This window comes from Cryptotermes secundus, unplaced genomic scaffold (genome assembly GCF_002891405.2).
Source record: "Cryptotermes secundus unplaced genomic scaffold, Csec_1.0 scaffold174, whole genome shotgun sequence".
Taxonomy (NCBI): domain Eukaryota; kingdom Metazoa; phylum Arthropoda; class Insecta; order Blattodea; family Kalotermitidae; genus Cryptotermes; species Cryptotermes secundus.
The window spans coordinates 1-13,486 of NW_019734351.1; the positions used below are offsets into that span (position 1 = coordinate 1).

The 13,486-nt window shown below is 37.0% G+C and overlaps 1 protein-coding gene across 2 annotated transcripts; it reads right to left on the minus strand.

Moving 5' to 3' along the window:
- Positions 1-155: 155 nt before the first annotated feature.
- On the minus strand, positions 156-12,077 carry LOC111868765 (huntingtin). Of its 2 annotated transcripts, XR_002843556.2 has the most exons (7): positions 11,363-12,077; positions 6,493-6,676; positions 5,345-5,469; positions 3,558-3,711; positions 2,033-2,174; positions 1,078-1,198; positions 156-577 (listed from the first exon to the last, which is right to left on the minus strand). XR_002843556.2 is itself a non-coding variant. In XM_023859718.2 (6 exons), exons 2-6 carry the CDS (start codon positions 6,631-6,633, stop codon positions 1,158-1,160), a joined length of 603 nt encoding a protein of 200 aa, XP_023715486.1. In that variant the 5' UTR covers positions 6,634-6,676; positions 11,363-12,077; the 3' UTR covers positions 730-1,157. The 2 variants fall into 2 exon arrangements, 1 of the variants encoding a protein (XP_023715486.1); XM_023859718.2 differs by lacking the exon at positions 156-577 and having other exon boundaries at positions 730-1,198.
- Positions 12,078-13,486: the final 1,409 nt, after the last annotated feature.

Here is a 13,486-nt window from a genome sequence, read left to right on the forward strand (position 1 = left end):
AAATTTTTCATGGATAAGTGCATTTTTCTGTTTAATAATTAAATAAACCGTCGGTTTGGCAGTAGGAAAAGATTTAAATACTATCCGTTGCGGAAGGGTTAATAGGACTCTCTGCAAACTACATGTCATTACAAACAATAAGACCAACTTAAGAACCCCAAAATTTCTATGTTTATCATGTATTGTGCTCATTGCGGCTGCATGAATTCAGACAAGCAATATGCCATTAACTAATCCAATGGAATAAGTCTTTTCTGTGAGGCTAATAATGGTTCAGCTAATAAGAAAATTTCCCACCTTCTACAGATTCTGAAAGTTTATTACTGAGCCCACAGAAGCATACCACTGACCCCTATCCTGAACAAGATAAATCCAGTAAACACCATCTATACCACCTGAATCATTCGATCAACAGCCAAAGGTGCTTCCTGATGACATCTACGCACTCCAAAGCTGCCTCTCATCTCTTCTTCCCCTCCTTCTCCAACAGACACATGTGGAAAAATGCTACGCAAACATCCAAGAACTCCCAGTACTGTAGAGACAGACTGCCCCTCTCGTATTGGAATAACACAGTCTGTGACAGAAAGACAACCTTTTCAGTGATCATTATTAAGTGTCTACATCTTCCATCTGTTACAATTACTATTATTATTGCTGGCACTCAAATGTCGCAACATTCCCTTTATACAAGCTTCCATATTAATCACAGCCATCTTAAATTTAAATCTTGTCACAGTTCCTTTCCATCTTCTATTGCTATAGTATGCCTACATTCTTAAATGTCTACAGGCATCAAGTTATATTTATTTCCTACAATGTCATTATATGTTTTATCATGTATCGATGATTCATACACTATATACTAATTTCACACACTTCTTACACATTGAGCGCAGCACAGGCAAATATGATACCACATGTAAGTACCTGGTGCGTAACTAATGCAGAACATATGAATCACCTGAAGATTGCATCAATGCTGCTAAAACAGGCAGTGACTGCCATAAAATGAATATACGTGATTCACTTGAAGGTGGCACAAAATTAATAGTTATAAATCATACAATAATTTACCAATAAAGAATAAACTTAGTAACACTGTACTTTGCAATACTGATTTGGTGACTGCCTGCCTGATTCATGTCAATTACAAATCAAACTGCTGCTATCACTCCTGCCATGCTGGCTGCAACATCTGTGAACACGGAGTGTCATGTTGACCTTTGTTTTACAGTGCAAGGATCCAATTTCAACATCTTCTGTAATGCAATTATCTACACATCAATCAAGGTCATGTATTTACCAAGTTAAATTTTCATCAATAAATTATGGAGGGATTTATAATTATTCATTCAATGAATCCTTCAGGTGAATCATTCTGCAGAATTCAGTGATTGTGAACAGTTAAAACTTAACTCTCTGATGTGTTTCATTGACTGCACTGAATCCATAATGTCCAAATAACAATGAACAGAGTGGCAAAAATGAAAATATTCCCAGCTTCAGCAATTTAATCAGTAATGTTTTACAACGTGGAGCAGCATACCTGAATCTTTAATTAGCTGAATATTATGTTGTTGCTGAAGATTATATTTACAAACTTTGCATAAAAAATATTTTTTAACAAGTAGTAGTTGTTTTGAAAACTTATTTGAAACTGGCTTATATCAAACTCATTGCGCAATTCAGAAACATATGAGTCGGATTTCTTCCCATAATTCAAGCATCACAATTAACCACTCTAATCCTAAGTCATGTGTGATTCAGGCCGCACACTACACATTTAGAATGCTTTTCATCCTGTCCTCTCCATTAACTTTCATATAAGGAAAAACAAAAAGAAAAAAAAAGTAAATCTCGTTACATAGCCACGGCACGGATCACATACAAAACACTCTCCTCTGTTGTCAGGATTATTGTATAACCTAGAACACAGTTCCCATTGTTGCATGTTCATGGGAATGTGCTTACTGAGGCACTGTCTACCAATGCTGTGATCAAATCCATTACAATACAACCTTCAACTGACCAAGTATAGTGTTGAGAATATAGGAGATGAAGACATGTGGGTTCCTACAATTCAGACACACAGTTAAAATACTTGCTGCAGCAGTTCTTCGGACCACTGCAGAACTTGAAGACAGATTTTGCAGGAAGGCTTTCAGAAGACCCTGAAACAAGGAATGTAACATGTTTCTTCAGGTATAATTACTACAGGCTATAGGTGATAGTCTCATTTCTCATAGGATACATGAGCAGGTTACTATATCCAGACTCTTTGAATTTCTTAATTATCTTATTTCATCAGAAGATGGTCTTAATTACTGGATGTGTAAGAACTTAGGTGGACACAGGTCTGTCAGCTTTTAGGTACCACCTCAAAATATGCCTGGAAAGAACAAAGGACAACCATGGCAAAACTCAGCTAATAACCAGGCTGAATTCAAATCATGTATCTCCCAAATACAAGTCTGGAATATTACTGTTATAAATCTGCTTGGTCTATGGCTGTGGTGATGCTAAGATGACTCAATGTCAACAAAATTAATCAAGATTATTACTGAAAATTCAGCAGACAAATCCAGACAAAAATGATCTCAAATACTGCACTTTTGCATACACATTTCCTTAACAAATATAATTTGAAAGCAGAGTGGCTGCAACCTATGAAACTGTTATAATATTACTATAAAATGGTCTGTTGAAACCAATAAAAAAAAAAGCTTTCTCTGTAACAGGCCATGAAGGCCCATAGGGTTGTCAGACATTGAGGCTCCCACATTTTCTCTAGGCAATCAGCTCACAGATGGGGGTAAGGTTGTCAGCCTTATGCGCTGGCTGCCCTTTATCCCCCCCCCCAAGAAAGATTCCTGGTAATCATTTCTGTTAGAGGCTGAGTTGACCACAGGGCAATAATGCAGCTGGAAGGATTATGTAAAGATGAAGAAATCCACCTTATCGAGACTCAAATCCATGACCTTCCAGCTTGTAGCATAGTGCCTCAACCAACTACATTACAGTGTGCCCCCGCTAGAACCAATGGTAAACAGGAAATATTAATATCAGAATCCTATTTCTCACAGGCTATTCGATTTCATAGCAAGCTATACCTTATTTGAAATATTATTCAGAATGGAATTATTTAAATAAAACAGCATGGTTTTGAGATCTGTTATAATAAAGGAAAGTGGGACACATACATTTAGGCTATGACATTACTGCTATTCAAAAACAACTTATGGACATTATATGGTGAAACCTTGATTTTACACTTTTTAAGGGACTGCCTAAAATAAATGCAAAATTGAGGACAGTGTAAAATTAGTGAAATATGAATGTTATTACATAAAGAAAACTGTGGTCTTCTTTATGTCTAGTAACTCCCACACATACTGACATTTTATGCATAAATAGTATGCTAAGTGAGTTAAGATTGTTTAATTATATATCTGGAAGCTCTTTTATGCAAATGAAATACATTTAGAAGAATAAAAAGGTCTTTTAATATAGTCCAAAAATACTACCAAATATATGCACATGCAAATCATACCTACCTTCATATCAATGTCAGAAGTGAAATTTCCAAGTGCCTTAAATATTTTTGGCATGGCAGCAGCTAATGTCTCCAAAACAGGTTCTTCAGTACGTTGAGCAATGTGAATAATACATGGTATGAGATTCACCACATATGGCTTGCCTTTCTGTGGTCTGCAACAACAGACTGCCTATTCATAAACCGTACACTTTGGCTTCGAACCTAACACATAACATAGGAAACTGAAGAACTATCATGTGCTGCACACCACACAAGTGTCGACAGCTTTTCTAATACATATGTTTGACTCACTGACTGAAAATCTGTAACAAGTGAAATTCAAGCAAGAAGGTATATACCAATGGGGTAAACATATGTTCCACGTCTTCCTTGCCACCTTCCGCATCTATTTGGCCTTGACAGTCACTTATTACATCTATCATACTAAAGATATCACATGGCACAGACATAATACTCCCTTGTGCTTAATAAATATTCACCTTATCACAATCGTTCCCCATAAAACTTAATCCTAATGAGATCTAAATTTTATGTCATGTATCAGTTTTCTTGAAAATACATTTTTTAAAATTGATGAAGTTTGACCTGAGCTTCATTTAGAGTAGTCAGCAATTTAATTTACTTAGCAAATCTTAAACTGCAAAGCCATACTATCAAAAGTTATTGGTGTGTGCACGCGTGCACACACACGTGCGCTCACGCACATTTGTGCGTTACTGGCTATAATGGCACGTCAGTGGCTATGGCTATGTGTACCTGCATAAAAGTCATGTTACACACTTTTACTGAATCCAGTATTTAAAAGAATAAAGTTACACCCTTGTCAAAGTTCATAATGTTCTGCCTAAGGTGTGTAAATGTTTGGTTAAAAACTGACTGTAAAGGAGGCTGTGTCATGACCAGCCAGGTCTTAAAAAACTGGTATAAAAATCACTTGAACAGGACAATAAAAGACACTCAATTCAGTAAACTTGTCTAAACCTTAAGCCCAAGAGAATGTGGTTTGGAGATGGGGGGGGGGAAGACAATAAAAAGACATTACAATACAGGTTGTATATGGGTCAATGAGTATTTAAATAATAATAAGGATAAAATGACTCCAAAAGAGGACTAAAATAGTTAGTTAAGACTTATACGTGGTAATGTAGGCGTTAATTTGCCTAATATGTGAGAACAATAGTAACTGATCTCAAAATAGATAGCACATTTATACATCTCAAATGAACAGGTTTCGGTATCAAAATAATGTGTCTGACTATTAATAATTTGTGCTCCAGTTCAAATCCTGTCCATGTGACGAGACAGATGTCTTGAAAGAAATTTTAGCAAATGTCATGAGAATGCGTACAAAATACATCCATTTCCAACGATATCCCATTTACCAAAGTTCACTACCACTCTCACATCTCATTTGGTAATACACAGTATCCTCCAATGACTGAGACGTTTTAAATTAACGTATTTACGCATGTATAGGCCACGTGCGTGTATAGGCCGCAGCACAATTTTCACACAGAAATTATAGAAAAAATAATTTTCTTGGAATATTATTTCAGGAGTAGAAATTATTCCGAAATTTGGCAACGTTTAATTTTTTTTTAAATGAAGTGTGATTTCGAATATTTTGAATATAAGCCGCACCCCAGTTTTCCTCTTGAATTTTTGGCAAAAAATGTGCGGCCTATACATGCGTAAATACGGTATATAAGAACCTCATATACACCTTTCAATTAACACTTCTCTATGACAGGAACACTACCAAATAAAGATCTCTCCTGTTCATACCGAATCAAATGGCAGAGTTCTGCAAATCTCCAAAGTGCAGCTCTCAAAGAACGAGGATTTCCATTCTTCTTAATTTCCTTATGCAGTTCAACTTGAATTTTCACTACATTGTTGTCTGCCATTGCCTACAGAGAAATAAAAAGGCAAAAGTCAAGAAGAAAGTGGGAAAACATTAAAAAATTAACTTATGAACAAGAGCAATAATTAGTAGAACTATGATGACCAGAGACTGAGTGAGTTTAAAGGCATTTAAGTGCCTGTGGCTATTTACACCCAAATAGAATTCACGTTAAGATGTCTACTGTCTCAGTATAAAATCAAACACAAGGACTGTTCAATAAGTAAGGTTCCCTAGGTCATACAAATTAAATGGGAAGTAATTACAACGTTAAATGCAGCCCATTTATTCCATGGATGTATCATTACTTTTCAACACAATCGCTGAGCACATATGTCCCATCTAAATAAATTTAAAATTTCTGCTGTGGTAGAAATCAGGTTCTTACATTTGCAGCCCTTCACCAACAGCCATTTTCACTTTTTCATTCTCATGAATCAGAGACCTCCCAAGTGTTGTCGTATGTTACTACTTGACTCAAAACCTATATGCTTAACAGGAAGTGTTAATGGTTATTTTCACCAATCTCTATTAGAGGTTTCCTTTATTCTTTAGCATAACTAGAATACAACCAAAAACATTCAAACAAGGGACCTTGACACTAGCACTTAGAATACAACTGTGTGGAAAAGATAAATTTTATTTAGAAATGCACTGTTTATACAGTGTTAAAAGGCAGGTTCATTGAGAGTGTTTAATAGGAAACAATGTGGAACGAAAAGAGTGAAGGTAAAAAGGGTAAAACTATCCCTGTAAGAGGCTGAGAAGGCCCTTAAGGTTGTGAGATGCTGAGGCTCCTGAAGAGAGTGCAATTATTTTCCAAGCATAAGATATTGAGGAAAACCACAAAAATCTGTAGTCAGGCTGAGACTGAAACCTGCAATCTCTTGAATATGAAGATGAGTTGCTAATCATGCAATCAGCGTTTAGTGGGTGGGATATTCAGGGTGCAGTAACGGCTGAATTTCCTAAGAACTAATATTGCTTGTCTCCTTAAAAAATACTGGACCCCCAGGTAGACTCTGCTTACCCTGATGACTCTGTTCAAGCTTTCATCTGCTATCATACGGACATCCGAATGAGAGTCATCACAGAGCTGAAGTAGTATCTCTATAGCAATGCTCAGAAGGTGGGAAAAGTTCGGTGCCCCTTTCACTCCAGAGTTGCACATTGCATCTGCTATTGCCAAACAATGACTTATTTTCTCCTTTCTCCTGTAATGCAAACAAAGACAAGTTAATTTCATTTCATTTCATTTTTATTATCATTCAACAATCCATACATACAGGTATTACAACCATTTGGATAGGGAAATTGTCAGATTCTCATGCGTATCTTTACAGAATACACTGTACCACCCTAATATAGGGGGTTTGTCTTCTGAATAATATTATCTAGATCTAATTACCATTAATGTCATTGTCTTTACATAAAATACAATAATGACTTCATGTACATTTAAACTCTTGAAGTAAATAGTCATTGACAGAAATTTATTTAAAATTTATTTAAAAAGCTTGACATACTACCAATCCCATGTGTATATTTGCTCTCACTGATGATGTTTGTTGTTAATAATTTGGATAAGTTTCAGACCAATAACTCTGTATATATGATTGGTACAAGAAGGAATGACCACTTTCATATACCTTCAACACATTTATCATCCTATCAGAGAGGGGTGTATTATTCAGGCATCAAGCTATTTAACACTCTGCCATCAAATATCTGTTTTAAAAAATGATAAAAACCAATTTAGGTTTGTTTTACAAAATTATTTGCAAAATAACTCATTTTACTCTATTAACAAATTTGTCGAGCATGCAAGGGGCTCAAAAGTTAGGCGTTAATAAATGGTCTGTGTGCTTGTATTAAACGTTGTTAAGACTTGCTTGTTGTAAGTGTGGTAGTATCTATGACGTCTGTGATTGTTATGAATTTTAATATGTTATAATGAAATTGTACTGTTGATATGGCTAGCCAGTGTGTGTGGAATGGCAAGGTGTGAATTTGACAGTGGTTTTTCCATGGCCTAGGTGTATTGTCTTGACAACTTTTGCTGTCTGCGTGAGGCCTGATTATATATTTTATTGGACCAAGGACGTATGATGTGTAGTCACCATTAATTTGTAATGTGTGACATGTTTTATATCTAGCCCTATGGGGAGATGATTGGATCCATGAAGTGAAAATAAATGTAAATGTAAGACATTCTCGAACTCAAAATGTGACCAAAAAACCATACAGGAACACCATGAGTCAAGTTTTGGTATTCAAATGATTTTGAAATTTCAGGGAGGTACAGATCATAAGATAAATCACCAAACACTCATATTAAAAGTAAACAAACAGCGTGCAATCTTACAAAACAAAAAATCAAGGAGGTATGGCAATCATTTCATGATGACTTATAGAAGGGAACATGTGTGGTAGCTTGTAATCAGGAGCCTAATAGTCACTGCCCATGTTTGAGAGGATCATACATGAATGGCTGGCAAAACTGTTGAAATAGTAAGTGCCTATGTGAAGTGATCCACTGTAACTTCTCTCATCTTTGGGAATCTGGAAACTGGCTACTCCACCATGAAAACACACCAGCTTATCAGTCTCTTAGTACAAGAGTATCATCTTCCAAGAAGAGTAACTGCTGTCTCCAACAAGGGATGTATTTTTAAGAGGATTTATAGGCCAAGAACGGTATCTCTCTAATCTCAAGATTTAGCTCCTGTTAATTACCCTGTTCTCACAAATGTAACCACTTGTAATGAGGCATAGGTTCCAGGTAGCAGAAGATATGATAATGGCTACAGCAATGCCACTTGTCACAGGAACAGACATGAGAAAATCCTTCAGCATTAATATGCCTATTTTGGAGAAATCTGTGACAGCAGAAGGAAAACTAGTAGATGGTAAAACCCACGACAGGGTACATTCATGTGGGAAGAAGTTCATGAATTCACTATGACTTGACTGCATAATTAGAATCTAATTTACTCTATGACAATAATGTAAAACATGATTATTTTTCAGGAACACTGTCCTAACATAATATTTTAAGAAACTTCCATAGTATATTGAACCGTGCAACGGTTCTTCTCTGCGAAGTTCTTTGGAGTCCCCCCCCCCAAACGCCGGGATGCGAGCCGTTTTCCCTCTTTCCATTCATAGTCTTAGCTGACGTCAGGTCAGCTGACCTACTCCCCCTCCCTTCCTGGACTGATCCGAGGTTTCTTGTGTGGTGATGAGGAATGCCTCGATCTCTTTTCCCCGATACCTTCAGACAGGTAACACCGCCAGTTCTAAATTTCCTGTTTAGGTTGATTGAGTTGTGAAATTCTGTTTCGGCCCCGGGCGCATTCTGAAGGGGGAAGAGTGCCCTCGCGACCCGATGAAGGTTGTATCGAGTCGCGAGGTTAAGCTTGGTACATTGAATGGTTTTGTTTGTTGGCTTGAATAGCCGGTCGCCTTTCAGGCGCGTGAGTATGAATATATAGTTGTATTCCCAGTAAAGTCAAATGGTTGCCATGAGGCGTGCTTATATTTGTGTCTGTGCGCTTAGCACAGAGTAATTCTGTATTAATTGAGAGAGAGAGTTTTGACCAGCTACTGCCCATCAGGCAGGGTCACCTGTAAAGTCAAATGGATGCCATGAGGCGTGCTCATATTTGTGTCTGTGCGCTTAGCCACAGAGTAATTCTGTATTAATTGTGAGTGTGTTTTGACCAGCTACTGCCCCTCAGGCAGAGTCACCTGTATCCCTTGTTATCAATATACACATTTATTTATATGTTAGAAACGCCTGCAGTATTTGTGTATACTTGGGTTGTGTGGTTTCCCTGCTAGTTCAGGCTAGCAGATCCGTCCAGCTTGGCCCATTGTGCCGACTGTGGTTTTCCTCTCCCGAGATCCCCTGCTCGACCTTGGGGAGGCATAGTGCACCACGTGCAAGCAAGTCGTCTTATGAGCCTGTCCCTTGCCCACAGTGAACACGAGTCCATGGGTTAACTGGGTAGGGGAACTGGGTTCCCGACCCGCATGGTCAAGGGACATACGGCTCAATATGAGCAGTGAAATTTTAGGGATGAGATTTGCTCATTTATGAATAATGTTTTTGAAATACAATCAGAACTGCAAGAATCCTAGTAATCTTAAAATGGAAGGGAGGGGGAGAACAAGAGTGGAGCAGGTTCATCAGTACCTGCCAAACAAAAAATTATGATGCAGTAAAACCTGTCTAACAGTGCCCTGATTAAATGACAACATGTCACCTAAAAGTTTCCCTGATCACAAGAATATAGGAAAACCTGAGGTAAAATTACCTCTAATAAACATAAACCATATAATTGGAAACAGAGCATTTCAAAAAAAAAAAAATGCCTGCCTGCACATTTGTTTCTCTTCATATAACCTAACTCCAAACTGTGATTCCTGAAATATTTCCAAGGATCACATACTGCAAACAGGAAATACTTGAGCCTGCCAACAAATAATATGCAGAATATTCTAATACAGTATTTAAAAAGGAAACTGCAATACATACAGCTCATTAACAGTATGCCAGTACCAACTGGTAATACAAATTTCTTACTTGTGATCGGGATCAAAAACATGGCATGTGCTGTGCTGGATCTGAGGTTCTCACACCTGTTACTATCTTTATCTTCTGGAATATACCACTGTGTTGTCCAATGAAAATCAACCAATGTGTTCTTCTGATATATTATAACCATCTTTCACTGGACTACACAGAGTTATACCCCAGAGATAAAACTCTTCATGGTATGTACTATGCTTTTTTTTTATCTTGAAGTACCTGCATGAAACAGGAACATTCCTGGAAAGGTACATACTCCTTGTGATTCAATTACAAGCAACTTTCACTAATTAAAAATATCCTGTATTCAAGGTTTCATTGATTTAAAAGAGTATATGTTAAATGTTTACGAACAGGAACTTCAAAAGAACAAATATTCATCACTAATTTTAACAAATGTTATTAACTAGAAAAAAAAATTAAAATGCTATGGCAAGTTTGAGTTTGGGAGATGAAGATTCGAATGTGGTCTACTAAATGCAAGAAAACCCAAATATCAGCGTAAGAAGTTTGTAAAAGGCTATTAATTTTAATTCAGAATCCTCTGTAACAAATCTATTCTTGTAGCAAGCAAGTGTAGTCGGTATACCAACTGGTTACAGGCTGGACGACCAAGGGGTCAGAGTTTGAGTCCAGGTAGAGTCAAACATATACATAAAGGTTCTTACAAGTTTTTTTGTACCTGATCATGCAAGTTGGGCAAGTTCTGCAATATATTTCAGTCATGTAAGAGAAGGAAAGATCTGCTCCTTTGCAAGCATACACAAGAAAGGTCTTTGAAGGTTTCTTATAAATGCATGATCATGCAAACTGGGCAAGTTCTGTAATAAATTTTGGGCCCACAAAAGAAAGAAGCAGCGAGTCTTCAATATGACACTTTTCTCATCCTTTGCCAGCAGAATTATTATTTCATTGTATGAGAAAGGACAGACTCCATGGGAAGAAACTGATATGCATTAATGTGGTCAACCGACATTCACAGTTGATTTTCACAGTGGCATATATTATCAGAATTGAACAGAATGTGGTACTTAAAATATCTGTCTTGAATGTAACCAAGAATAAACTCTCGGATCAGTGTAGCATTAGTGGATTTGGTGGTTACATTTGTTTGGATAACATCTAGGCATTCCTCCTTGCTGGGGTGAGATTCTGCCAAATTGAGATGTTATAATGGTTCGGATATCTTGACATTACCCGCTCTTGGAAAAAGATTTGGGGATCCAGACAAAGTGGANAAAAGTGGAAGAGGGCTCGGGTTCACTTCGCTCGTTAATGATCTCAAATATGCAAACTATCCGTATACCTTAATGACGTTTCTTCCGACAGTGACTGGGATAACTACAGCAGCTTGAGGGATTCTAATGATTTTACTAATCTTTCTAACGTTGCCATGATTCGGATGTTGCTTAAAGTGGAATAAAATACTATCACAAAAAGATGCACTGGCCACTTCCACTGTACCGTACGAACTACACCACTAAAGATACAGCCGTTTACTCCAAGCGACAATCTGCGACAGAATCGAATGGCCTATTCGAACATGTAAACAAACAGAAACTGATACTATTGATTTGAACACGTTACAAACACAACTTCTGACGGCAATACACACATTTCTTTTTTCTATTAAAGCATGTTTCCTTTGCTACTGGCATTAAGCCGTGAATCCCGTCACGGGTCCTTAACTGTCCCTAAAGACCTAAACACAAATAACAGTGCCATTCACAACTACGGATCTCGGATTCAAAACCTTTTAAAGCTTTCAAAATTTTACACGTACAATCCGCAAAACAAAATCGCGGAACATTCCGTGCGCCGAATATTGTCACTCACGGATAAAAACGTACCGTTCTGCCCACCGTTACCCTATCAATCGGTCATGGACAACGTACGGTCTGGCAGGATCTGGAGTGGGAGTAGGGATCGGTAGCGATAGCTTAGTCGTTAGTAAAGTTGACTTCCATTCGACTTTCCAGATTGCAAGGGAGCGGATTTCAATTGCTTATTAAATTACATTGTCAGTACCGAGACTATATATCATTGGAGGTCATATTTATTATAGCTTTATAACTACTTAATCTATTAAAACATAACTTCTGCACAATATCCGAAAATTCTTTTTGTGCCGATAGGAAATTCCTTACATCCACCAAAAAAAAAAAAATCAGCCCGTTAATGCTGTTTAAGGAAACAATTGTTCTCTACTGTGAGAACCACAAGAAACACACAAATGCACGCCGTCATGGTTTTAGTAGATCAAAGCTGGTGATACATGCAGTAACCACAGGGATTTAAAGAGTTGACCACGTGGAATCTTCAGATCAAGGAATGTTTCACAGAAATGTCAGAGTTACTTAAAAAATGACATAAGTATACATATCAACACAAAATCCTCTAACTAATATGTACTAGCCCAACGTAAACTCAATCATAGGGAGAAAAACTTCATATTCATAAGTACGTGTATGTAGTGTAGTTGGGATAATTTGAATGAAAAGTATGATGCAGTAATCAATATTACCGTATTCCTCCACAAATTTTGTCATCATTTACACTTTGACCTATGTATAAGGTAGTTTTCTAATCTCCTGAATGAATAATTTAACAAGTTTTTGGATTATATATATTATTCACATATTTAGCATATTTACATAACAGAAGACAATTTTTCCCCAGTACATATCATCATAAATTCCAGAATTCGTAGAAATTGAGGTCACTGATAATGTTTTAATTATTGTTACACGCTTATGAATGATGTATTAGGTACTTTAATAGAACATGAACTTTAAATATAATTATATTTTTAAAGATAAGTTAGCATAATAAAACATGGGATCCTACCACAACACTAGCTAAACAGGGAGGACCACAGCAGCACCAATGACCATTGGGTTGGGCGATTGTATTATTCTCTGGTTTAGATTGAATGGTTAAGGGTTGTGGTGACAGTTTGTTTTGGATCATTTAATGTCAAAGAATCAAGATATGGATGATCTTACTTGTGTAATTAATATGTTAGATGAGTTCAGATCCTGTAACCCACCTGTGAACCTTTCTAATGTTTCTGTCGGTTTGGGTGAAATCTTGGCTGATGATTCAGATCCGAAAGTGTTTGGTAAGTTATGACTTCAGAATTACTAGGTTTTTGGACTTTTTCCATCATCCACAATTCTAGGCAATGTCCAGTGATTGAGATTAGCTCTTTCTAAGGAGCTCAACCGATTATGTGTCTTCCTTTCTCACCTGAAGACGGAAACAGATCCGATTTCCGAAATGTCATGTACTCTATTACCTAGAATTCCGGACAATGGAAAAAGTCCAAAAACCTAGTAATTCTGTGTCATCCACCATCGTCAGAACCCTCTAGTATCTAAGTTATGACTTTATTTGAAATTTACAGTGACAGTTGGAATTATTATTGTTT

What these genes read in the sequence shown, in the direction of transcription:
- LOC111868765 (XM_023859718.2), bottom strand. Translation starts at nt 6,633, where the DNA reads ATGTGCAACTCTGGAGTGAAAGGGGCACCGAACTTTTCCCACCTTCTG. An exon ending in CTTCTGACATTGATATGAAG is followed by an intron (nt 2,175 to 3,557) that starts GTAGGTATGATT and finishes TCCTTGTTTCAG; the next exon opens with GGTCTTCTGAAAGCCTTCCT. An exon ending in TATTCTCAACACTATACTTG is followed by an intron (nt 1,199 to 2,032) that starts GTCAGTTGAAGG and finishes CCGTGTTCACAG; the next exon opens with ATGTTGCAGCCAGCATGGCA.